Source organism: Scyliorhinus canicula, chromosome 6, assembly GCF_902713615.1.
Source record: "Scyliorhinus canicula chromosome 6, sScyCan1.1, whole genome shotgun sequence".
NCBI classification, from domain to species: domain Eukaryota; kingdom Metazoa; phylum Chordata; class Chondrichthyes; order Carcharhiniformes; family Scyliorhinidae; genus Scyliorhinus; species Scyliorhinus canicula.
The window spans coordinates 196695519-196723263 of NC_052151.1; the positions used below are offsets into that span (position 1 = coordinate 196695519).

Here is a 27745-nt window from a genome sequence, read left to right on the forward strand (position 1 = left end):
CGTCTCTTGTGGGTAAAGTCTTGGAGAGGATTATAATAGATACGATTTATAATCATCTAGATAGGAATAATATGATTAGGGATAGTCAGCATGGTTTTGTGAAGGGTAGATCATGCCTCACAAACCTTATCGAGTTATTTGAGAAGGTGACTGAACAGGTAGACGAGGGTAGAGCAGTTGATGTGGTGTATATGGATTTCAGTAAAGCGTTTGATAAGGTTCCCCACGGTCGGCTATTGCAGAAAATACGGAGGCTGGGGATAAGACATAGAACGATACAGTGCAGTACAGGCCCTTCGGCCCTCGATGTTGCACCGACATGGAAAAAATCTAAAGGCCATCTAACCTACACTATGCCCTTATCATCCATATGCTTATCCAATAAATTTTTAAATGCCCTCAATGTTGGTGTGTTCACTACTGTTGCAGGTAGGGCATTCCACGGCCTCACCACTCTTTGCGTAAAAAACCCACCTCTGACCTCTGTCCTATATCTATTACCCCTCAATTTAAGGCTATGTCCCCTCGTGCTAGCCACCTCCATCCGCGGGAGAAGGCTCTCGCTGTCCACCCTATCTAACCCTCTGATCATTTTGTATGCCTCTATTAAGTCACCTCTTAACCTTCTTCTCTCTAACGAAAACAACCTCAAGTCCATCAGCCTTTCCTCATAAGATTTTCCCTCCATACCAGGCAACATCCTGGTAAATCTCCTCTGCACCCGTTCCAAAGCTTCCACGTCCTTCCTATAATGAGGCGACCAGAACTGTACGCAATACTCCAAATGCGGCCGTACTAGAGTTTTGTACAACTGCAACATGACCTCATGGCTCCGGAACTCAATCCCTCTACCAATAAAGGCCAACACACCATAGGCCTTCTTCACAACCCTATCAACCTGGGTGGCAACTTTCAGGGATCTATGTACATGGACACCGAGATCCCTCTGCTCATCCACATTGAGGGTGAGGGTGATTTAGAGATGTGGATCAGAAATTGGCTAGTTGAAAGAAGACAGAGGGTGGTGGTTGATGGCAAATGTTCAGAATGGAGTTCAGTTACGAGTGGCTTACCACAAGGGTCTGTTCTGGAGCCGTTGCTGTTTGTCATTTTTATAAAGGACCTAGAGGAGGGCACAGAAGGTTGGGTGAGTAAATTTGCAGACGACACTAAAGTCGGTGGAGTTGTAGACAGTGTGGAAGGATGTTGCAGGTTACAGAGGGACATAGATAAGCTGCAGAGCTGGGCTGAGAGGTGGCAAATGGAGTTTAATGTAGAGAAGTGTGAGGTGATTCACTTTGGAAAGAATAACAGGAATGAGGAATATTTGGCTAATGGTAAAATTCTTCGTAGTGTGGATGAGCAGAGGGATCTCGGTGTCCATGTACATAGATCCCTGAAAGTTGCCACCCAGGTTGATAGGGTTGTGAAAAAGGCCTATGGTGTGTTGACCTTTATTGGTAGAGGGATTGAGTTCCGGAGCCATGAGGTCATGTTGCAGCTGTACAAAACTCTGGTACGGCCGTATTTGGAGTATTGCATACAGTTCTGGTCGCCTCATTATAGGAAGGACGTGGAAGCTTTGGAACGGGTGCAGAGGAGATTTACCAGGATGTTGCCTGGTATGGAGGGAAAATCTTATAAGGAAAGGCTGATGGACTTGAGGTTGTTTTCGTTATTGAGAAGAAGGTTAAGAGGTGACTTAATAGAGGCATACAAAATGATCAGAGGGTTAGATAGGGTGGACAGTGAGAGCCTTCTCCCGCGGATGGAGGTGGCTAGCACGAGGGGACATAGCCTTAAATTGAGGGGTAATAGATATAGGACAGAGGTCAGAGGTAGGTTTTTTACGCAAAGAGTGGTGAGGCCGTGGAATGCCCTACCTGCAATAGTAGTGAACTCGCCAACATTGAGGGCATTTAAAAGTTTATTGGATAAGCATATGGATGATAAGGGCATAGTGTAGGTTAGATGGCCTTTAGTTTTTGACGTCCCATGTCGGTGCAACATCGTGGGCCGAAGGGCCTGTACTGCGCTGTATCGTTCTATGTTCTATGTTCTATGTAAAAGGTGGAGGTGATGGTGGGAGGAGTAGTTTCTCCCGGGAGTGGTATGTCCCCTGGTTACCAAACCTGGCAGAAGATGGTGAGAGACTTGGCCAAAGAGTTGGAGGAAACCTGTGGTGCAGCAGCCCAGTGTAAGTATGGCAGAGGGAGAAGGGTTGGTGCAAGATGGAAAGCCCCAGATGGAGCAGCTGATGGCTTTCATTAAGGGGGAATTCCGCAACAGAGGAAGGAAATGCGGGAGGATTGGTTGAAGGCCTTCAAAGGAGCTGTGGCAGCCCTGAACTGTACGAAGCGGACCCGGGGAAAGAGGAGGGGGACATGGGGCGGTTTCTGGACGAGCTAGAATTTCCCAGATGGGGGAAACAAAGAGGCAATGGGCTGAGAATGGGCAGGGGTATGGTCAGGGAAGGCCCTAGGGTACCTGGCGGAATTCTATAAGGAATTTGCGACAGACCTAGCACCACACATGTTGGGAGCGTTTAATGAAACGCTGGAGAAGGGGAGCTGCCGAAGTAATGCAGACAGTAATTACACTACCCGCCCTATCCCTGTAGCCTTGCAAACTTATGTTCCTCAAGTGCAGCTCCTGTAGTTAAATAACGTTCGTCAACATCAAATACTTAAGGAGGAGGGGAAGGAAGAGGGGAGGAGTGGGGAGGAAGAGGAGGAGAGGTAGAAGGAAGTCTGACTGGTTAATTCCTTGCCTGGATTGGACAACAAGAATGACATAAGGAGCAGATGCAATTGAACTGCAAGTCAACAATTACCCAGAATTAATTCCCTTCTCACCTCATGCTGTATCAGTTCAGGGAGAGATTGACACTTGTGCTGCAGTCGCCAGTACAATCACCTCCGGCTCTTTGGCCAAGAAGTATATACTTTACTTGAGTTTATCCTATAACCTTCTTAACTTTTGAACTGCTGCAGTTCAACCTGCAGCCACCTTCTCAAGGGCCACATTCAGAGGACGTTAGATGCCTGCTTTGCCAGAAACGAGTGAATGATTAAAAAATGCACTAGAAATATAGAGAAGCCATTACAAAGAATGATGGAGAAAAGAAAGATTTCATTCATTCCTGCAAAATATCTCAGCAGTATTTTGGTTTGTAAGTTTTATGTATTTGTTTGAACAGATAACCTAAATAAAGTTTGCTACAACATATCTAATAACAATAATCACTTATTGTCACAAGTCGGCCTCAATGAAGTTACTGTGAAAAGCCCCTAGTCGCCACATTCCGGCACCTGTTCGGGGAGGCTGGTACGGGAATTGAACCCGCGCTGCTGGCCTTGTTCTGCATTACAAGCCAGCTGCTTAGCCCACTGTGCTAAACCAGCCCCTATCACCCACATTGTGATTGGCGTTGAAGAGGGAGGGTTGTTTTGGTTCTCCAAATTTCATGCCATTTGAAAGAAAAACTGCTGAATAATAAATTCAGTCATGGTAATTACAATTCATTGTGTTTGTGCAGCGGCTGTCACAATGAATACAACCATATACATTACATTATATATTACATTATACTTGCTATTTGCTCAATTTCACTCTGTGCCTTTCATTATCATTAGCCTTCATCTTGGCTTTGAGACAAAGAATACCAAAGCAAGGAAGTTACATTAAAGCTTGATAAATCACTACCATGGCCTCAGCTGGATGCTGGTATTGTGGCTAATTCCAAACACACCTCAATAAGGATGTCAAGGCTTTGGCCAGGATGCAGAGGAGATTTACTGATTTGTACCAGGGATGTACAAATTCAGATATGTGGAGCGACCCAGAGAATCTGGAATTATGTTTCTTAGAGCAGAGACGATTAGGGGAGTTTTAACAATGGTGTTCAAAATCATAATGGGTTTAGATAGAGTAGATAGGGGCAAACCGTCTCTCCCGGTTGGCGAATTGGTAATCAGTGGGGACAGCTAATTGGCAAGATACCAGAGGTGAAGGGAGACAATTCTATTTTTATGCAGCTCGATATTACACTGCCTGCAACTGTGGTGGAAACGGATTTACATAGAACATACAGTGCAGAAGGAGGCCATTCGGCCCATCGAGTCTGCACCGACCCACTTAAGCCCTCACTTCCACCCTATCCCCCTAATCCAATAACCCCTCCTAATCTTTTTTGGACACTAAGGACAATTTATCATGGCCAATCCACCTAACCTACAGGTCTTTGGACTGAGGGAGGAAACCGGGGGAAACCCACGCAGACACGGGGAGAACGTGCAGACTCTGCACAGACAGTGATCCAAGCCGGGAATTGAACCTGGGACCCTGGTGCTGTAAAGCCACAGTGCTGTAGAACCACTATGCTCCCGTGCTGCCCAAACGATCATAACTTTCAGAAAGACATTGGATAATTACTTGAAAGAGAGTAAAGTGCATGTTTATGGGGAGTATGCGACTGGGGCCTTCCCGGAAGGCTAGTACAGGCACGATGGGCGAATTACCTCGCTCAGTCTATGAGATTCCATGATAAAAGTCCTCTTCTTTGTCTTCGAGGGAGAAAGAAACCTACTATGTAATCTTCTCTCCACCCAATTTGTCAACTTCCCCGAATATGTAAAAACTTGTTTCAGATCTGACTTGTTCAGATTAAATTTCACGCAATGTGCTTCTCCACGCAAAACCAGGTATTTGAATTCCAGCTGACAGGTGTTTCAAATCTGGTTTCTTGCAGATTTCCCAGTACCAACACCCTGCAGCCTGCAGGTTCAACATCGCAGACTGTCCTTGCCGATTTTGCAACCTATCCAGGGATGTCACCTTCTGCCTTCCCAGTATTGCCCGCCCACATTCCACCTCCAAAGGCCTCCAACTGCCAAGCAGATGTTTGCCAGAATGGGGGAACTTGCCATGACATCTGGTTGCCCAGTGGAGCTGCATCTTTACAGTGCGACTGCCCTCTACATTTTGCTGGGCGTTTCTGTGAAAAAGGTAACTTTCTGTTAACAATGAATTGCTCTGCAGATTCGTGAAGGGTATGGGATCAAAGGTCTATGATGTTATGTTTTTGTATCTGGTTAGAAGCAACCATTCTGACTGGTATAGTGTCTTGAAGAGAAAATAATTAGCATTTCTATCGGTGCATTCTGCAAACAGCAAGATCCGACAAAGAGTAAGGAGATCGATGGCCAGTCAGTCTATATTGGTGGCTGAGAGAAAGAAGTTTTGTTTATTTGATAGCTTCCACCAGCTCGGGTTGTCCAAAATGCCGCAAAGCGCTCCTCAGTTGGAATCACTCTTGTAATGTAATGCACAACAAGATCCATCAAAATGTGATGATGACCAAATACACATATATAGTGATGTTTGTTGAGGAATAAATATATAAAAAGCTGATCAAATTTATCCAACCTTGACCTTCTAACTGAGATGGGTAACCCATGTCATGACAGGTCACCAATTAAACAATTCGCAATTTGGCTGATGAAATGGTAATTAATGGCAAACTGTGGTCAAACTCACAACACTGCACAATAAATGACAGGTGAGACCACAGCAGATTCCATGGATATTTCAACAACCCACCCAGGCGTTAGTCACACTGTGAATCAACCAAGCTCATTGGAACTCCAGGTGAACTTTCTTGTTGCCCAGGGCAGGCAGGATGGGAAAATTCGGAGTGAAGCCAAAAGTCAATTTCCTGCCAGTGTAAAAATAGTATGAAATTTCCCACTCCCCACTTTCATGGCAGGTTGGGAAGCCTGCCATGTAACATCGGGAAATGTATTTGAATATCATGAATATCATCCTCGGGGATGAGCAACCATAACATGATAGAATTTTGTATCAAGATGGAGAGTGAAGTAGTTGATTCGGAGACTGGGGTGCTGAATCTTAATAAATGGAACTATGAAGATATGAGGCATGAGTTGGCTTTGATAGATTGGGGAAAGTTACTTAAAAGGCTGACAGTGGATAGACAATGGCAAACATTCAAGGAACGCATGGGGGAACGACAGCAACTGTTCATTCCTGTCTGGCACAAAAGCAAAAGGGGTAAGAGGGCCAATCCATGGCTTACAAAGGAAATTAGAAATAGTATGCGATCCAAGGAAGAAGCATACAGATTGGCCAAGAAAAATAACAGGTCTGAGGATTGGGAGCAGTTTAGAATTCAACAAAGCAGGATGAAGGGATTGATTAAGAAGGGGAAAGTACAGTACGAAAGGAAGCTTGCAGGGAACATAAAGACTGACACTAAGAGATTCTATAGATATGTGAAGAGAAAGAGATTGTTAAACAGGGAAATGCGTAATAAGGGACAAAGAAATGGCTGAGCAATTGAATACATACTTTGGTTCTGTCTTCACAAAAGGGGACACAAATTAGATACCAGAAATGTTGAAGAATGAAAGGTTTAGTGAGAGACATCAACATTAGTAGAGAAATGGTGCTGGGAAAATTGATGGGATTGAAGGCGGATAAATCCCCAGGGCCTGAGAATTGCATCCCAGAGTGCTTAAGAAGGTGGCTCTGGAAATAGTGGATACATTGGTGATCATTTTCCCGGATTCTATAGACTCTGGAACTGTCCCTGCAGATTGGAGGGTAGATCACATCACTCCGATATATTCAAAAAGGGAGGTAGAGAGAAAGCAGGGAATTATAGACCAGTAAGCCTAACATCGGTAGTGGGGAAAATGCTTGAATCCATTATCAAGGAGTTTATAGAGGAACATTTAGAAAGCAGTTGTAGGGTCAGTCAGAGTCAGCATGGATTTATGAAGGAAAAATCATGCTTGACAAATCTGTTGGGATTATTTGAAGAGGTAACCAGTACAGTCGACAAGGGGGACCCAGTCGATGTGGTATATTTGGACTTTCAGAAGGCATTTAACAAAGTCCCGCATAAGAGATTTGTGCAAAATTAAAGTGCATGGGATTGGGGGAAATGTATTGAGGTGGATAGAAAACTGGTTGGCAGAGAGGAAACAAAGAGTAGGGATTAATGGGTACTTTTCAAATTGGCAGGCAGTAACCAGTGGGGTACCACAGGGATTGGTGGTGGGACCCCAGCTATTCACAATATATATTAATGATTTGGATGAGGGATCAATATGTAACATCTCAAAGTTTGCAGATGATACCAAGTTAGGTGGGAGGGTGAATTGTGACAAGGATGCAGGGATCCTACAGCATGATCTGGACAGGTTGGATGAGTGAGCAAATCAATGGCAGATGCAGTATAATTTGGATAAGTGTGAGGTTATTTACTTTGGAAGCAAAAACAGGAATGCAGATTACTACCTGAATGGTTGTAAATTAGGAGAAGGGAGTGCGCAGCGGGACCTGGGTGTCCTTGTGCACCAGTTGCTGAAGGTAAGCATGCAGGTGCAGCAAGCGGTAAAGAAGGCTAATGGTATGTTGGCCTTCATTGCGAGAGGTTTTGAGTACAGGAGCAGGGATGTGTTGCAATTATACACGGCCTTGGTGAGGCCACACCTGGAGTGTTGTGTCCAGTCTCCTTCTCTGAGGAAGGATGTTCTTGCTCTCGAGGGAGTGCAGCGAAGGTTTACCAGACTGATTCTAGGGATGGCGGGACTGTCATATGAGGAGAGATTGACTAGGTTGGGATTGTTCTCGCTGGAGTTCAGAAGAATGAGGGGGGATTTCATAGAGACTTACAAAATTTTAATGGAACTAGATAGGGAAGTTGCAGGGAAGATGTTACCAATGATGGGTGTGTTCAGAACCGGGGTCACAGTCCGAGGATTCAGGGTAAACCATTTCAGACAGAGATAAGGAGACACTTCTTCACACAAAGAGTGGTGAGCCTGTGGAATTCATTACCACAGGAAATAGTTGATGCTCAAACTTTGAATATATTCAAGAGGCAGCTGGATATAGCACTTGGGGAGAATGGGATCAAAGGCTATGGGGAGAAAGCAGGATGAGGCTATTGAGTTGGATGATCAGCCATGATCGTGATGAATGGCGGAGCAGGCTCGAAGGGCCAAAAGGTCTCCTCCTGCTCCTATCTTCTATGTATCTACTAATGCCCATTAAAAACCCAGCTCACCAGAATCACACTTCCCTTCGAGATCAAATGGCCAAGTTGTCCAGGAATTAGACAGTCATGATTCACTACCAGATGCAAGGGACGCGCACCTTGAAAAGTGAACTTCACCTGTGACCTTGGGATTTGTGTGCGCAGTGCTTAAGTACCTTTCATTGCTCTCATCATTGTTCCAACTCCATATCAATCAAAACCCAGTCGGAAGGCGGGTGGGTTTGTCCATGACAAAGCTGCTCAAGCAAGACCACCGGGAAGGTGACGGGGTGCTGGAAGGCAAAGGCTTGAATGGGGTTGGTAGCGGAATGATGCACAGGGACACATGACTGGGGGTGAGGGAACGTGAAGTTAGTAATTTTTCTGGGAAAAAGCACAACAACTTAGAGGGTAGTGCTTGGCAATGCCCTGGGTCCTGTAAAGGAAGGGAATTATGCCCAGTATGGTCAGTCCCTCACACATTTTGGTCATTGGTGTTGTTAAATTGACACTGGACCACAGATGACAGTCACAGTCGAAGGTGGTATCTGCAGCCTGTTGATGGGGAACAGGTAACACAGTGGGGGGCACTTGATGGTCTCATAGAAGGCGGGGTGGTCTCGGTACGTCACCGTGCACAGTGCTCCAAGATGGGGAGGGGTCAGGTCAACATGGAGCATTGGGACATCAAAAGGTTGGGACAGAGAACAGGGATATCAACAACATTTACAGTGGGATCTGGGATTAGAGGGGAAGGAAGGAGAGTGAGCAGAAGGAGGGAAATATGCGTATTATAGTCTTCCAGCACAATGGGTCGATCTTTAACGGTGACAAGGTATGGGGCGGGAGGTTGGAAACTGGTCTCACAATAAAACTTGAGCATCACCATTTTGCAAGCAGATGCAATGACGCAGGACAAAAATAAACAATTAAAATAATCACCAGGGAGGGTTCTTATGGGCATGTGGGTAGAGTCAAATAATGCACTTTTGGAGCGAGTAAAGGAGCATCCTACTAATTAGTGTCACTGCACAGTTCAGACATGTTCGGGACACTCCCATACCAATTGAAGGATTTCTGCCCTTTAATTCATGATGCACATTCTTGTGATCTTGCGAGACGTTTCAAACATCGGAAATCTCACGAGAGGCCTCTCACGAGATTTAATGGCCTGATCCTAACACCAATCCAAGCACAACGAGGCAGCAAAATCATGCCCACTATCTCAGTAGTGAATACAGACTGAATACAGAAAATCAATGGGAAAGATTTAACATTTGCACATTCTTATCATTCTTGGCTGCCCTTTTAATGCTGCGAAATACATTCTATCTGTTGATCCATGAAATGAAGTTATTTAAACTCATCTGAAGACTTTTCTACATTTCCAATGCCGGTCTTTTACTTGACAGATTGTCAATTTGCAGAAGTAACAATCTGACTAACAAATTGTTTCAGAACAAAGAATAGTACAGCACAGGAACAGGCCTTTTGCCCCTCCAAGCCTGCGCCAACCATGCTGCCCGTCCAAACTAAAATCTTCTACACTTCCGGGGTCCGTATCCCTCTATTCTCATCCTATTCATGTATTTGTCAAGATGCCCCTTCAACATCACAATCGTCCCTGCTTCCACCACCTCCTCCGGCAGCGAGTTCCAGGCACCCACGACCTTCTGTGTAAAAAACATACCTCATACATCTCCTCTAAACCTTGCCCCTCGCACCTTGAACCTATGCTCCCTAGTAATTGGCCCCTCTACCCTGGGAAAAAGTCTCTGACTATCCACTCTGCCTATGTCCCTCATAATTTTGTAGACCTCTGGGCAGCACGGTGGCCTAGTGGTTAGCACAACCGCCTCACGGCGCTGAGGTCCCAGGTTCGATCCCGGCTCTGGGTCACTGTCCGTGTGGAGTTTGCACATTCTCCCCGTGTCTGTGTGGGTTTCGCCCCCACAACTCAAAAATGTGCAGAGTAGGTGGATTGGTCATGCTAAATTGCCCCTTAATTGGAAAAAATAATTGGGTAATCTTAATTTAAAAAAAATAATAATTTTGTAGACCTCTATTAGGTCGCCCCTCAACCTCCGTCGTTCAAGTGAGAACAAGCCAAGTTTATTCAACCTCTCCACATATCTAATACCTTCTCTACCAGGCAACATCCTGGTAAATCTCTTTTGCACCCTCTCTAAAGCCTCCACATCCTTCTGGTAGTGTGGCGACCAGAATTGAACACTATATTCCAAGTGTGGCCTAACTAAGGTTCTATACAGCTGCAACATGAAACTAGAACATAGAACAGTACCGCACAGAACAGGCCCTTCGGCCCTCGATGTTGTGCCGAGCCATGATCACCCTACTCAAACCCATGTATCCACCCTATACCCATAACCCAACAACCCCCCTCTTACCCTTACTTTTTAGGACACTACAGGCAATTTAGCATAGCCAATCCACCTAACCCGCACATCTTTGGACTGTGGGAGGAAACCGGAGCACCCAGAGGAAACCCACGCACACACGGGGAGGACGTGCAGACTCCGCACAGACAGTGACCCAGCCAGGAATCGAACCTGGGACCCTTGAGCTGTGAAGCATTTATGCTAACCACAATGCTACCATGCTGCCCTTAAATTGACTTGCCAATTTTTATACTCAGTGCCTGGCCAATGAAGGCAAGCATGTCATCTGCCTTCTTGACTCTCTTCTCCACCTGTGTTGCCCCTTTCAGTGACCTGTGGACCTGTACACCAAGATCTCTCGGACTATCAATATTCTTGAGGGTTCTCCCATTCACTGTATATTCCCTACCTGTATTAGACCTTCCAAAATGCATTACCTCACATTTTTCTGGATTAAACTCCATCTACCATCTCGCCGCCCAAGTCTCCAAACAATCTAAATCCTGCTGTATTCCCTGACAGTCCTCATTGCTATCCGCAATTCCACCAACCTTTGTGTCGTCCGCAAACTCACTTTTCAGACCAGTTACATTTTCCTCCAAATCATTTATGTATACTACAAACAGCAACAGTCCCAGCACTGATCCCTGCGAAACATCAGTAGTCACAGCCCTCCAATCAGAAAAGCATAATTCCGTTGCTACTCTCTGCCTTCTATGACCTAGCCAGTTCTGTATCCATCTTGCCAGCTCACCTCTGATCCTGTGTGACTTCACCTTTTGTACCAGTCTGCCATGAGGGACCTTGTCAAAGGCCTTACTGAAGTCCAGAGAGACAACATCCCCTGCCCTACCTGCATCAATCATCTTTGTGACCTTCTCGAAAAACTCTATCAAGTTCGTGAGACACAACCACCCCTTCACAAAACCGTGCTGCCTCTCGCTCATATGACACTTGCTACCAAATGGGAGTAGATCCTGTCTCGAAGAATTCTCTCCAGTAATTTCCCTACCACTGACGTAAGGCTCACCGGCCTGTAGTTCCCTGGATTATCTGGATTATCTCAACATCCACCAATTCCTTCTCTTTGGTGAATACTGATGCACATTTAGTACCTCGCCCATTTCCTCTGGCTCCACACATAGATTCCCTCCCCTGTCCTTCAGTGGGTCAACCCTTTCCCTGGCTACCCTCTTGCTTTTTATGTATGTGTAAAAAGCCTTGGTATTTTCCTTAACACTCTTTGCCAATCACCTTTCGTGACCCCTTTTAGCCCTCCTGACTCCTTGCTTAAGTTCCTTCCTACTTTCCTTATAATCCACATACGCTTCGTCTGTTCCCAGCCTTCTAGCCCTGACAAGTTCCTCCTTTTTCTTTTTGGCGAGGCCTACAATATGTCTTGTTTTGCAGGGTTCCCAAAATTTGCCGTATTTATCCTTCTTCCTCACAGGAACATGCCGGTCCTGAATTCCTTTCAACTGACAGTTGAAAGCCTCCCACATGTCAGATGTTGATTTACCCTCAAACATCCACCCCAATCTATGTTCTTCAGTTCCCGCCTAATATTGTTATAATTAGCCTTCCCCCAATTTAGCACATTCACCCTAGGACCACTCTTATCCTTGTCCACCAGCACTTTAAAACTTAGCGAATTGTGGTCACTGTTCCCAAAATGCCCCCCAACTGAAACTTCTACCACCTGGCCAGGCTCATTCCCCAATACCAGGTCCAGTACAGCCCCTTCCCTAGTTGGACTATATACATATTGTTTTAAGAAGCCCTCCTGGATGTTCCTTACAAACTCTGCCCCATCCAAACCCCTAGCACTAAGTGAGTCCCAGTCAATATTGGGGAAGTTGAAGTCTCCCATCACAACACCCCTGTTGCTTTCACTCCTTTCCAAAATCTATCTACCTATCTGCTCCTCTATCTCCCGCTGGCTGTTGGGAGGCCTGTAGTAAGCCCCCAATATTGTGACTGCACCCTTCTTATACCTGATCTCTACCCATATAGCCTCTCTGCCCTCTGGGGTGTCCTCTCGTAGTGCAGTTGTGATATTCTCCCTAACCAGTAGCGGAACTCCTCCCCCCCTTTTACATCCCCCTCTATCCCGCCTGAAACATCTAAATCCTGGAACGTTTAGCTGCCAATCCTGTCAACCAGGTCTCTGTAATGGCAACAACATCATAGCTCAAGTACTAATCCAAGCTCTAAATTCATCTGCCTTACCCGGAATACTTCTTGCATTAAAACATATGCACTTCAGGCCACCAGTCCCGCTGTTTTCAGCAACATCTCCCTGTCTACTCTTCCTCAGAGCCATAGTGGCTCTCTTTCCTAGTTCTCCCTCAATTGTTTTCATCTTCTGACCTATTGCTCCGGTACCCACCCCCCTGCCATACTAGTTTAAACCCTCCCATGTGACACTAGCAAACCTCACGGCCAGGATATTTCTGCCTCTCCAGTTTAGATGCAACCCGTCCTTCTTATACAGGTCACAACTGCCCCGGAAGAGCTCCCAGTGGTCCAGATAACTGAAACCCTCCCTCCTACACCAGCTGTTTAGCCACCTACTCTATCTTCCTATTTCTAGCCTCACTGGCACGTGGCACAGGGAGTAATCCCGAGATTACAAAGAACAACAAAGAATAACAAAGAAAATTACAGCACAGGAACAGGCCATTCGGCCCTCCCAGCCTGCGCCGATCCAGATCCTTTATCTAAACCTGTCGCCTATTTTCCAAGGATCTACTTCCCTCTGTGCGCCCGTTCATATATCTGTCTAGATGCATCTTAAATGATGCTATCGTGCCCGCCTCTACCACCTCTGCTGGTAAAGCATTCCAGGCACCCACCACCCTTTGCGGAAAAAACTTCCCACGCACATCTCCCTTAAACTTTCCCCCTCTCACCTTGAAATCATGACCTCTTGTAATTGACACCCCCACTCTTGGGAAAAGCTTGTTGCTATCCACCCTGTCCATACCTCTCATAATTTTGTAGACCTCAATCAGGTCCCCCCTCAACCTCCGTCTTTCCACCGAAAACAATCCTAATCTACTCAACCGTTCTTCATAGCTAGCACCGACCATACCAGGCAACATCCTGGTGAACCTCCTCTGCACCCTCTCCAAAGCATCCACATCCTTCTGGTAATGTGAATACCAGAACTGCATGCAGTATTCCAAATGTGGCCAAACCAAAGTCCTATACAACTGTAACATGACGTGCCGACTCTTGTGCTCAATACCCCGTCCGATGAAGGCAAGCATGCTGTATGCCTTCTTGACCACTCTATCGACCTGCGTTGCCACCTTCAGGGTTCAATGCACCTGAACTCCCAGATCTCTCTGTACATCAATTTTCCCCAGGACTCTTCCATTGACCATATAGTCCACTCTTGAATGAGATCTTCCAAAATGCATCACCTTGCATTTGCCTGGATTGAACTCCATCTGCCATTTCTCTGCCCAACTCTCCAATCTATCTATATTTTGCTGTATTTTCTTCCAGATGTGAATAGATCCTATCCCTCAGTATCTTCTCCAGCAGTTTGCCTACCACTGACATCAAGCTCACAGGTCTATAATTCCCTGGATTATCCCTGCTACCCTTCTTAAACAAAGGGACAACATTAGCAATTCTCCAGTCCTCCGGGACCTCACCCGTGCTCAAGGATGCTGCAAAGATATCTGTTAAGGCCCCAGCTATTTCGTCCCTCGCTTCCCTCAGTAACCTGGGATAGATCCCATCCGGACTTGGGGACTTGTCCACCTTAATGACTTTAAGAATACCCAAAACTTCCCCCTTCCTTATGCCAACATGACCTAGAGTATTTAAACATCCATCCCTAGCCTCAACATGCGTCATGTCCCTCTCCTTGGTGAATACCGATGCAAAGTACTAATTACAACCCTTGAGGTCCTGTCTTTTAACTTTCTGCCAAGCTCCCTGAACTCCTGCTGCAGGATCTCATCCCCTTTCCTGTCTATGTCGTTTGTACCAATATGTACCACAACCTCTGCCTGTTTGGCCTTTCCCTTCAGGATGCCCGCTACCCATTCTGAGACATGCTGGACCCTGGCACCAGGGCGGCAACATAACATCCTAGAGTCTCTTTCACATCTTTACCTGTGTACTTTACCTGAATGCTCGTAGTATTCGGAATAAGGTAAATGAGTTGATGACGCAAATCATCGTGAATGACGATGATTTAGTGGCCGTTACTGAAACATGGTTAAAGGATGGTCACGACTGGGAGTTAAATATCCAAGGGTATCAAACTATTCGGAAGGACAGAGTGGATGGTAAGGGAGGTGGTGTTGCTCTGTTATTTAAGGATGACATCCGGGCAATAGTAAGGGATGACATCGGTGCTGAGGAGGATAAGGTTGAATCCATTTGGGGTGGAAATCAGGAATAGTAAGGTGGAAAAGTCACTGATAGGAGTAGTCTTTAGGCCACCAAATAGTAACATTATGGTGGGGCAGGCAATAAACAAAGAAATAACGAATGCATGTAGAAATGGTACAGCAGTTATCATGGGAGATTTTAATCTACATGTCGATTGGTTTAACCAGGTCGGTCAAGGCAACCTTGAGGAGGTGTTTATGGAATGTATCCGCGATAGTTTCCTAGAACAGTATGTAATGGAACCTACGAGGGAACAAGCGGTCCTAGATCTTGTCCTGTGCAATGAGACAGGATTTATTCATGATCTCATAGTTAGGGATCCTCTCGGAAGGAGCGATCACAATATGGTGGAATTTAAAATACAGATGGAGGGTGAGAAAGTAAAATCAAATACTAGTGTTTTGTGTTTAAACAAAGGAGATTACAAGGGGATGAGAGAAGAACTAGCTAAGGTAGACTGGGAGCTAAGACTTTATGGTGGAACAGTTGAGGAACAGTGGAGAACCTTCCAAGCGATTTTTCACAGTGCTCAGCAAAGGTTTATACCAACAAAAAGGAAGGACGGAAGAAAGAGGGAAAATCGACTGTGGATATCTAAGGAAATAAGGGAGAGTATCAAATTGAAGGAAAAAGCATATAAAGTGGCAAAGAATGCTGGGAGATTAGAGGACTGGGAAATCTTTAGGGGGCAACAGAAAGCTACTAAAAAAAGCTATAAAGAAGAGTAAGATAGAGTATGAGAGTAAACTTGCTCAGAATATAAAAACAGACAGTAAAAGTTTTTACAATATATAAGACAAAAAAGAGTGGCTAAGGTAAATATTGGTCCTTTAGAGGATGAGAAGGGAGTTTTAATAATGGGAAATGAGGAAATGGCTGAGGAACTGAACAGGTTTTTTGGGTCGGTCTTCACAGTGGAAGACACAAATAACATGCCAGCGACTGATAGAAATGAGGCTATGACAGGTGAGGACCTTGAGAGGATTGTTATCACTAAGGAGGGAGTGATGGGCAAGCTAATGGGGCTAAAGGTAGACAAGTCTCCTGGTCCTGATGGAATGCATCCCAGAGTGCTAAAAGAGATGGCTAGGGAAATTGCAGATGCACTAGTGATAATTTACCGAAATTCACTAGACTCTGGGGTGGTCCCGGTGGATTGGAAATTAGCAAACGTGACGCCACTGTTTAAAAAAGGAGGTAGGCAGAAAGAAGGAAATTATAGGCCAGTGAGCTTACTGCAGACTTCCAGTATCCTCTGCACTTTTCGCTTTACCACTCATCTTAGTGTCATCTGCAAACTTGGACACATTGCCCTTGGTCCCCAACTCCAAATCATCTATGTAAATTGTGAACAATTGTGGGCCCAACACGGATCCCTGAGGGACACCACTAGCTACTGATTGCCAACCAGAGAAACACCCATTAATCCCAACTCTTTGCTTTCTATTAATTAACCAATCCTCTATCCATGCTACTACTTTACCCTTAATGCCATGCATCTTTATCTTATGCAGCACCTTGTCAAAGGCTTTCTGGAAATCCAGATATACCACATCCATCGGCTCCCCGTTATCTACTGCACTGGTAATGTCCTCAAAAAATTCCACTAAATTAGTTAGGCATGACCTGCCCTTTACGAACCCATGCTGCGTCTGCCCAATGGGACAATTTCTATCCAGATGCCTCGCTATTTCTTCCTTGATGATAGATTCCAGCATCTTCCCTACTACCGAAGTTAAGCTCACTGGCCTATAATTTCCTTCTTTCTGCCTACCTCCTTTTTTAAACAGTGGCGTCACGTTTGCTAATTTCCAATCCACTGGGACCACCCCAGAGTCTAGTGAATTTCGGTAAATTATCACTAGTGCATCTGCAATTTCCCTAGCCATCTCTTTTAGCACTCTGGGATGCATTCCATCAGGACCAGGAGACTTGTCTACCTTTAGCCCCATTAGCTTGCCCATCACTCCCTCCTTAGTGATAACAATCCTCTCAAGGTCCTCACCTGTCATAGCCTCATTTCTATCAGTCGCTGGCATGTTATTTGTGTCTTCCACTGTGAAGACCGACCCAAAAAACCTGTTCAGTTCCTCAGCCATTTCCTCATTTCCCATTATTAAAACTCCCTTCTCATCCTCTAAAGGACCAATATTTACCTTAGCCACTCTTTTTTGTCTTATATATTTGTAAAAACTTTTACTGTCTGTTTTTATATTCTGAGCAAGTTTACTCTCATACTCTATCTTACTCTTCTTTATAGCTTTTTTAGTAGCTTTCTGTTGCCCCCTAAAGATTTCCCAGTCCTCTAATCTCCCAGCATTCTTTGCCACTTTATATGCTTTTTCCTTCAATTTGATACTCTCCCTTATTTCCTTAGATATCCACAGTCGATTTTCCCTCTTTCTTCCGTCCTTCCTTTTTGTTGGTATAAACCTTTGCTGAGCACTGTGAAAAATCGCTTGGAAGGTTCTCCACTGTTCCTCAACTGTTCCACCATAAAGTCTTAGCTCCCAGTCTACCTTAGCTAGTTCTTCTCTCATCCCCTTGTAATCTCCTTTGTTTAAACACAAAACACTAGTATTTGATTTTACTTTCTCACCCTCCATCTGTATTTTAAATTCCACCATATTGTGATCGCTCCTTCCGAGAGGATCCCTAACTATGAGATCATGAATAAATCCTGTCTCATTGCACAGGACAAGATCTAGGACCGCTTGTTCCCTCGTAGGTTCCATTACATACTGTTCTAGGAAACTATCGCGGATACATTCCATAAACACCTCCTCAAGGTTGCCTTGACCGACCTGGTTAAACTAATCGACATGTAGATTAAAATCATCCATGATAACTGCTGTACCATTTCTACATGCATCAGTTATTTCTTTGTTTATTGCCTGCCTCACCATATCGTTACTATTTGGTGGCCGATAGACTACTCCTATCAGCTACTGATAACATTCATCACAGTGAGGTCATGCATTTTGGTAGGTCTAACATAGAGGGGAAATATCCCATAAATGGCAAAACTCTCAGGAATATAGAAAGTCAGAGAGATCTAGACGTACAGGGCACAGATCTTTGAAAGTGGCAACACAAGTTAGTCAAGAAAGCATACGGAATGCTTGCCTTCATTGGACGGGACATCAAGTATAAAAACTGCTACAGTTTATAGAACCCTGGTAAGGCCGCACTTGGAATATTGCGCACAATTCTGGTCACCACACTACCAGAAGGATGTCGAGGGTCTGGAGAGGCTGGCAGAGGTTTACCAGGATGTTGCCTGGTTTGGAGGGTGTTAGCTATGTGGAGAGGCTGAATAGACTCGGACTGTTTTCATTAGAACGACGGAGGTTGAGGGGTGACCTGATAGAGGTCTACAAGATTATGAGGGGCATAGATAGAGTGGATGAGCAGGCACTCTTTCCCAGGGTGGAAGGATCAGTCATAGAACATAGAACATACAGTGTAGAAGGAGGCCATTTGGCCCATCGAGTCCGCACCGACCCATTTAAGCCCTCACTTCCACCCTGCAACCCAATAACCTCTCCCTACCCTTTTTTGGTCACTAGGGGAAATTTATCATAGCCAATCCACCCAACCTGCATGTCTTTGGACTGTGGGAGGAAACCGAAGCACCTGGAGGAAACCCACGCAGACATGGGGAGAACGTGCAGACTCCGCACAGACAGTGACCCAGCAGGGAATTGAACCTGGGACCCTGGTGCTGTGAAGCCACTGTGCTCACTTGTGCTACCATGCTGCCAGTCACTAGGGGGCATAGGTTTAAGGTCTATGTGGCAAAGATTAGAGGAAATGTGTAAGGCAGGTCTTTTAAACAATGGGCGGTGCGTGCCTGGAAGGCGTTGCCAGGTGGAAGCAGATACATTAACTGCATTCAAAAGGCATCTTGACAAATACATGGATAGGATGGGTATAGAGGGACTAGGAAGGGCCTGTTCCTGTTCTGTATTGTTTTTTGATCTTTGTAGTATGCCCATAGTTTTCTGACAGTCATGCCTCTGGCAGGGGGGCTTCTGCCAGGGCCGGGGGGGAGGCGGGGGGAAGGAGTAGGTGGTGCCCAGGAGATGGGCTGTGGGGTTAGGTGGTTGGGCAAGAAACACCATTGCCACGGCCTGTAAGGGAGCCATGAAACAGAGCACGCCGTTAAATGACCACTGTGGCCTTAGGATCACAGGTTGTATGTGTATCCACCGCCCCCCCCCCCCTCCCCCATGCCCTCTGGCCCCAGCCGACCCATCAGCGGGATGGACATGCTCCAACGCAACCAGTGCCATCTTATTGGCTGGGATGAATGTGTGTGGGGAGTGAAGTGTGTGTATGAGGCTGCAGCTTGTCAGCCTCCTGAGAGTCAAATGTGAATCCGGCATATCCGGCACCATTTCTCATCAGAATCAATTGTGTTCCGTGTGGCACCGGTGCTCGCCCCTCAACGTCGCTGAATTGGTCCAGGTGTGGTGGCGCCAGTTTTGCTGTCGTGGAAGTCCACGACTCCTGCCGTGACACCAACACATAGTCTCAGGAACAGAGAATACCGCCGGCCATCTTTGTTTCCTCCACAAATTATGAAATGCAATGACTTTATCCCACTAAGTGTTATTGCACATGGTTTCAGATTCCAAATGGCTTCATGACACTAGAGAGGAATGCCTGTTTGTGCAGAGAAGCCTTCATAGTGGTATTGACACATAGGGTGGAATTCTCCACCTGTTCGCTGGCGCCGACAGCACATCCCCGACCATGTGTTTCCGATGGCCTGAGGTGGCTACAATGGGAAATTCCATTTACAAGCGGCAGGGATAGAGAATCTTGCCACCAACAAACGGCCCACAAATTCTCCATCATTAGCAGTGGTATTGGGGCGTAATGGAGAATCTTGGTAATAAGCTTTTTGGCTGGATTAGCTCGTGTTTTTAATGGTTTGTGTTACGATCCCCTCCAGGGAAGAAACTTATATACATCCGATTCCCGTCCTATACCTCAGAGTGTGAGCTATCCAGGTGACTAGGGGACGGAGCTTCCTTCCAATTGGAGGAGCTCCCCACAGGATATAAACCCTGACCTGAAAACAGTTCGGGGAAGGAGACTCTGCGGGGAGTGGAGAGGAGTGATTATTGTGGCTAGTTTGGAGTAAAGAGTAGTACCCAGTCAGCATGGCCTCTTGTTGAGTCTTGTGCTCCATCTACAACAGTTTGACAAGCGCTGAAAGCTATAACGTTCAGCCATCTTGAAGAATTCAGTCAACTCAGTTCAACAGCTTCTCCAAGTTGAGTGGGCAGCCTTCAAACTAAAGCTCCTCTTTAACACATTTTGGGTTGTCCCCCTTTTACGAGTCTCAATAGAATCCGTTTGAGGACTCGTCTACTGAGGTTAGGAACAGGCGAGGAGAGGTCACCCTGTTGGGAGTTGTCTATAGACTTCCGAATAGTTCTAGAGATGTAGAGGAAAGGATTGCAAAGATGGTTCTCGACAGGAGCGAGAGTAACAGGGTAGTTGTTATGGGGGACTTTAACTTTCCAAATATTGACTGGTAATACTATAGTTTGAGTACTATAGATGGTCAGTTTTTGTGCAATGTGTGCAGGAGGGTTTTCTGATACAGTATGTAGACAGGCCAACAAGGGGCGAGGCCACATTGGATTTGGTACTGGGTAATGAACCCGGCCAGGTGTTAGATTTAGATTTAGATCACAATTCGGTTATGTTTACTTTAGCAATGGGCAGGGATAGGTATATACCGCAAGGCAAGAATTATAGCTGGGGGAAAGGCAATTATGATGCTATTCGGCAAGATTTAGGATGTATAGGATGGGGAAGGAAACTGCAGGGGATGGGTACAATCGAAATGTGGAGCTTTTTCAAGCAACAGCTACTGCGTGCCCTTGATAAGTATGTACCTGTCAGGCAGGGAAAAAGTTGTCGAGCAAGGGAACCGTGGTTTACTAAGGAGAAGCACTTGTCAAGAGGAAGAAGAAGGCTTATGTTAGGATGAGACATGAAGGCTCAGTTAGGGCACTTGAGAGTTACAAGTTAGCCAGGAAGGACCTAAAGGGAGAGTTAAGAAGAGCGAGGAGAGGACACGAAAAGTCGTTGCCGGATAGGATCAAGGAAAACCCTAAGGCTTCCTATAGCTATATCAGGAACAAAAGAATGACTAGAGTAAGATTAGGGCCAATCAAGGATAGTTGTGGAAAATTGTGTGTGGAATCAGAGGAGATAGGGGAAGCGTTAAATGGATATTTTTCGTCAGTGTTTACACTGGAGAAAGACAATGTTGTCAAGGAGAATACTCAGGTTCAGTCGACCAGGCTAGATGGAATTGAGGTTCACAAGGAGGAGGTGTTAGCAATTTTGGAAAGTGTAAAAATAGATAAGTCCCCTGGGCCAGATGGGATTTATCCTAGGATTCTCTGGGAAGCCAGGGAGGAGATTGCAGAGCCTTTGTCCTTGATCTTTATGTCGCCTTTGTCGACAGGAATAGTGCCAGAAGACTGGAGGATAGCAAATGTTGTCCCCTTGTTCAAGAAGGGGAGTAGAGACAACACTGGTAATTATAGACCTGTGAGCCTTACTTCGGTTATGGGTAAAATTTTGGAAAAGGTTATAAGAGATAGGGTTTATAATCATCTTGAAAAGAACAAGTTGATTAGCGATAGTCAACACGGTTTTGTGAAGGGTAGGTCATGCCTCACAAACCTTATTGAGTTTTTTGAGAAGGTGACCAAACAGGTGGATGAGGGTAAAGTGGTTGATGTGGTGTATATGGATTTCAGTAAGGCGTTTGATAAGGTTCCACACAGTAGGCTATTGCAGAAAATAAGGAAGTATGGGATTGAAGGTGATTTAGTGGTTTGGATCAGTAATTGGCTAGCTGAAAGAAGCTGGTGGTTGATGGCAAATGCTCATCCTGGAGTTCAGTTACTAGTGGTGTACCGTAAGGATCTGTTTTGAGGCCACTGTTGTTTGTCATTTTTATAAATGACCTGGAAGAGGGTGTAGAAGGATGGGTTAGTAAATTTGCAGATGACACGAAGGTCGGTGGAGTTGTGGATAGTGCTGAAGGATGTTATAGGATACAGAGGGACATAGATACGCTGCAGAGCTGGGCTGTGAGGTGGCAGATGGAGTTTAATACGGAAAAGTGTGAGGTGGTTCACTTTGGAAGGAGTAACAGGAATGCAGAGTACTGGGCTAATGGCAAGATTCTTGGTAGTGTAGATGAACAGAGAGATCTCGGCATCCAGGTACATAAATCCATAAAAGTTGCCACCCAGGTTAATAGGGCTGTTAAGAAGGCATATGGTGTGCTAGCCTTTATCAGTAGGGGGATTGAGTTTCGGAGCCACGAGGTCATGCTGCAGCTGTACATAACTCTGGTGCGGCCGCTCCTGGAGTACTGCGTGCAGGTCTGGTCACCACATTATAGGAAGGATGTGGAAGCTTTGGAAAGGGTTCAGAGGAGATTTACAAGGATGTTGCCTGGTATGGAGGGAAGGTCTTACGAGGAAAGGCTCAGGGACTTGAGGTTGTTTTTGTTAGAGAGGAGAAGGCTGAGAGGTGACTTAATAGAGACATATGATAGTCAGAGAGTTAGATAGGGTGGACAGTGAGAGTCTTTTTCCTCGGATGGTGATGACCAACACGAGGGGACATAGCTTTAAATTGAGGGATAGTAGATATAGGACAGATGTCAGAGGCAGTTTCTTTACTCAGAGAGTAGTAGGGGTGTGGAACGCCCTGCCTGCAACAGTAGTAGACTCGCCAACTTTAAGGGCATTTAAGTGGTCACTGGATAGACATATGGATGAAAATGGAATAGTGTACGTCAGATAGGCTTCAGATGGTTTCACAGGTTGGCGCAACATCGAGGGCCGAAGGGCCCGTACTGCGCTGTAATGCTCTATCTTCTAATCCCTTGGAACATTTGAAAGGCACATTTCTATGCAATCTTCATCATTAGCAACAAATGACACATGGGGCCTCACAGAGCCAGGGAACTGGGTTCAATTCTGACCTTGGGCAACTGTCATCGTGGTTTGCACATTCTTTCCGTGTCTGAATGCGTTTCTTCCGGGTGCTTCGGTTTCCTCCTACCATCTAAAGCCGTGCAGCTTAGTTGGATTGGCCATGCTAAATTGTCCCTTAGTGTCCAAAGGCTAGTTGGGGTTATGGAATTAGAGAGATAGGGTGGGGGAGTGGGCTTATGTAGGGCGCTCTTTCAGGGAAGGGGTTCTGTTTCATCCATGAGAACCTTAGATTTACAGTTTAGGAATACATGTAGACCCTTTTCTGGTTGCTTTGTATCATAATTCCATTTACCTCCCTTGGTTGGGTAGCCTATATTACCCTCAATAACAACATTAGGTTAGCCTTATTTGATCAGATACAAACAGAAGCACTTTGTAGGTATTTTGCAAGGGAACTTAAGTGGCAATTAACAAAACCAGGGTGCTGATCCTCTCTTTATCTTCAAAAATGCCCGATAGATTTGTGCAGTTCTGAGGCCAGCAACTTACTCAGCTGGGGAAAAGCAAATATTGATCAAACCACTGAGTGATTTTTCAACTCCAGCGCAGATCTAATTGGGGCTTGCTGGTAATGTTGTACTGAAATATCTGTCATGATTTTCTGGAAGAAATTAATGTGCTTCAGAAGCACTAAGGTAGTCATTACTGGTGCACTTATTATGCAGCAGCCCTTCGCAAAGCACAAACGACTTCTGATGTGGTCAGGAACAGGAAAATAGTTCAATAAACTCTGCTTGCTTGTAGTGTATGGCTGATGTAAGTCAAAAATATTGGAAAATATGTTTGCCTCTTGTCTACAAGTTTGCTACATAAGTTTTAACATCTTCTGACTTTTCCGTAATGTCTAACGTCATGTAGCTGCTAACTGAATCATAGAATCCCTACAGTGCTGATGGAGGCCATTTGGCCCATCAAGTCTGTAGACCCTCTGAAAGAGCACCCTACATAGGCCCAATTCCCCCCACCCTATCCCCACAATCCCACCTAGAGTTAATTTAGCATGGTCAATCCACCTAACCTGCGCATTTTTGGACTATGGGAGGAAACTGGAGCACCCAGAGGAAACCAACACAGACACCGGAAGGATGTGCAAACTTCACACAGTCACCCGAGGTCGGAATTGAACCTTAGACTCTTGTGCTGTGAGTCAGCAGTGCTAACCACTGAGCCACCGCGCCGCCCTAACATCCAACTGCTTCCACTGAGAAGTCAGAATGCGACAAGGCAGAGGAACCACAGAGCTGGTTAGTCCAACCTCCTGCTTTTTGATTATTTAAATGTGTGTAAATAAGGCCTTTTAGTCATGCATCATGTTTGTGTGCTTCTTAATATGATAGTCGAGATCTTTTGGCTGTTTGCGTCGATGAGATCTTCCAGTCCCGCCGACAACAGACTCCCGCGAGCTTCTTGGCAGGGTGGGGTGGAGTCAATGGGAAATCCCATTGACAGCGACAGGACCAGAAGATCCCGCCGTGGGCCAACAATGGGCTGCCTCCCATCAACAAGAAACACATTGCAGAGTGGGCCAAAGAATCTTGCCCATAGAATCTTACAGCACATAGAGGAGGCCATTTGGCCCATTGTGTTTGTGCTGGCTCTTTGAAAAAACTATCCAATTTCGTCCGGGTGCTCCGGTTTCCTCCCTCAGTCCAAAGATGTGCAGGTTAGGTGGGTTGGCCATGCTAAGTTTCCCCTTAATGCCAAAAGGTTAGGTGGGGTTACTGGGTTACGGGGATAGGGTGGAGGCGTGAGCTTAAGTAGGGTGCTCCTTCCAAGGGATGGGAGAGACTCAATGGACTGAATAGCCTCCTTCTGCACTGTAAATGCTATGATTCTATGAATTGAGTGAGGTAGCACAGTAGCACAAGTGGAGAGCACTGTGGCTTCACAGCACGAGGGTCCCAGGTTCGATTCCCCGCTGGGTCACTGTCTGTGCTAAGTCTGCACGTCCTCCCCGTGTATGCGTGGGTTTCCTCCGGGTGTTCCGGGTCCTCCCACAGTCCAAAGACGAGCAGGTTAGGTGGATTGGACATGCTAAATTGCCCTTAGTGACCAAAATGGTTAGGAGGGGCTATTGGGTTATGGGGATAGGATGGGAGTGAGGGCTTAAGTGGGTCGGTGCAGGCTTGATGGGCCGAATGGCCTCCTTCTGCACTGTATGTTTTATGTTCCACTCTAGTTGTGATGAAGATCAGTAATTTGGGAAAGGTTAGGGTACATATAGAATAACCACCCCATCACCTCAATTTGAATTGATTTTTATTCAGTTACTGATTCATTAAAATGAATGGAAGCAGGAAATACCAGGGGCTGGATTCTCTGCAGCGCCGGGCTGAAATTGTGGCTGGTGCGGGACCGGAGAATCCACTGTCACACCGTAATCGGGCCTGATGCCGGTTCGGCGATTCTCCGGGACCTGAAAATCGGCGTGACCGCGGAGTACGCCGCGCCGCCGGAGGCCATTGCCAGAGGCCCGCCCAACAATCCTCCGCACCTGACCAGCTGAGTTCCTGACGGCGTGGAACTAACCACCAATTGCCGGACGGGATGCTGGTGTGGCGGTTGCTACTCAGCCACTGTGGTCGGGGGCGGGGGGATCGGAGACGGGGGGGGGGGGGGGGGCCTTTAGAGGCAGCCGCGGATTAGATGTGCGGGGTTAGATGCTCAGGCGCGCAGCCGATCCGGGGGGGGGGGGTCTCATTTTTCTGTCTGGCTCCGCGGTCCGAGTCCGCCATGGTGCTCGGCGTGGCCGCTGGAAGCCGCCACCGTGGGCATGCGCGGGCTCCGAAACGGAAGTGCTAAAGCTGTGAGATTTACTCCGGGTCCCTGCTAACCCCCTGCAGGGCATTCAATTAGGTCAACTTTTTAACAGGAATTTCAGGAGTAAAACTCCACTGTTTCTACACTGGCATGGGGACATAGCCTCATTTTGGGAGAATCCAGCCCCCTGTACTTTGAAAACAGATTGGTTCCAGCTTCTTCCTTTGCCAGATGGATACTCAGTGAATTAACGTGACAGTGAAGCCACCAGAATGGGAACTAGACAGGGATGGTGAGGTGACTGCACAACTGCCGAACGTTTAATTCGAAGCTGATGTGAGCTGAGAAAGCTTAGAAAGTTCCCAGGTGGTCAACTGGCTTCATTTTTCTAATTGGTGACCAAATCCGAAAGGGGACAATTGTCTCTTTGCTGAACAGTTTGCATTGACTCTGGCTTTGGGCAGGATAATTGGTCTTCAAGAGAAGCCTGGGGATTTTTAAAAGAATCAGCACATTACTATTCACGATAGAATTCTTCCTTCCCAACAAACAGAGATAATTAGTTTGATGGATAATTATGCTAAAGAGCTATTTCCTTTCATTTAGTCAATTTTACTTGGTGGATAATCCACAATTTACAATTAACAATATTTTCAGGAAAGTGAACAATTAGACTCTTCAAATTGTTCTAAGCAATTTTATATTGATGTGATGAAGTTGGCACACTTACAGTGAGCTGTGCTCAGGTGAGGAGAAATCCCTCACCTAATCTAACACTTATTTTACAAAGCTCAAAGGGCCCTGTCAGTTAGCCTGAGAGCTCAGTGCTTAAACAGGGGTGAAGGCTAATTGGCCTCCTTTGGGTTCTGTGAATCACACTATCATCGCCATCACTATCACTGAGTGGAGGCTTCCTCCATGGTTTCACCCATTTGTGTTGTTGCTGCTGGATTGCAATTGAATAAGCTGCCTTCTCAGAGATGCTGCATGCTTCCCTCAGCCCCCTGGACACTGTTGCAAAATAGACGGACTCCGAGATTTGGAAATTCATCATTTGCAATACACTCGGGAGAGTTTTCACGTTAAATTTTGAGGTGATTCCTCTGAGTTTTTATTACATCGTCCGGAAGAAAAATAATCCATTCGGTCTGCTTGCCCGTGTCCGCATTTCTTTTCCTGGATGGGTTGGCCCTTGGTAATGAGCATTCCCCTTTGACCAATCTTGGCATGGCTGTACAGCAAGAAAAAGAGTTTAAAGACAACGTGTTCGGAATAGAGATATGATCGAAAAGAATTAACATTGCTTGAAAGTTTCCAGGTACATTCCACCCTCATTATAACCCAGTACTCAGGAGTTGAATATTTTGCACGATATGATGAGAAGTTTGAGGCAATGAATTTACTTCTATCATGTGGAAAATAGAGAATTAAGTTTGAGACACAAAACCTTGTAACCTTAAGAAAGAGTCAGCCTTGAAAACTGGAATCCTTGAAATGAGGGCTGGATAGAATATCTTCACCTAATATCCACAGTTTATTGATTATCAAAGCAGGGACATTCTAGGGGTTTCGCAGGGCAGCTGGTTAGAAAATTTCCTCTGAGACCTGGGTTGGGCCAGTAGAATGAATGCTCCAATCTTCTCTCGCCTATTAATGCCTTCAGTAAAAGCAGGTCAGAGGCTAGGAATCCTACGGCAAGTAAGTCACCCCCTGACTCCCCAAAAGCTGTCTCTGATCTTCAAGATACATGTCAGGAGTGTAATGGAATACTCTCCACTTGCCTGGATTAGTGCACCTCCAACAGCACTCAAGAAGTTTGACACCATCCAGAACAAAGCAGCCCTCTTGATTTACCCTAGGCACAAACATTCACTCCTTCCACCATCGGGGCAGCACAGTGTACCATCTACAAGATACACTACAACAACTGACCAAGCCTCCTTCAGTAGCATCTTCCAAACTCAAGACCACTACTATCTAGAAGGACAAGGACCGCAGACACAAGGGATGACATTTTCCAGGCTGTTTGCAGGACAAATCCTGCAATGGCCAGAAACTCTTGC

The 27745-nt window shown here is 45.9% G+C and overlaps 1 protein-coding gene across 18 annotated transcripts in view; it reads left to right on the forward strand.

The window, feature by feature from the left end:
• eys (eyes shut homolog) overlaps positions 1–27745 on the forward strand; it is a 3376609-nt gene that overhangs the window by 2828992 nt on the left and 519872 nt on the right. For all 18 annotated transcript variants that reach the window (XM_038800705.1, XM_038800706.1, XM_038800712.1 and 15 more), the window contains one exon: positions 4751–5007. In XM_038800705.1, the coding sequence (XP_038656633.1) occupies positions 4751–5007 (257 nt within the window). The remainder of the gene's footprint in view (positions 1–4750; positions 5008–27745) is intronic.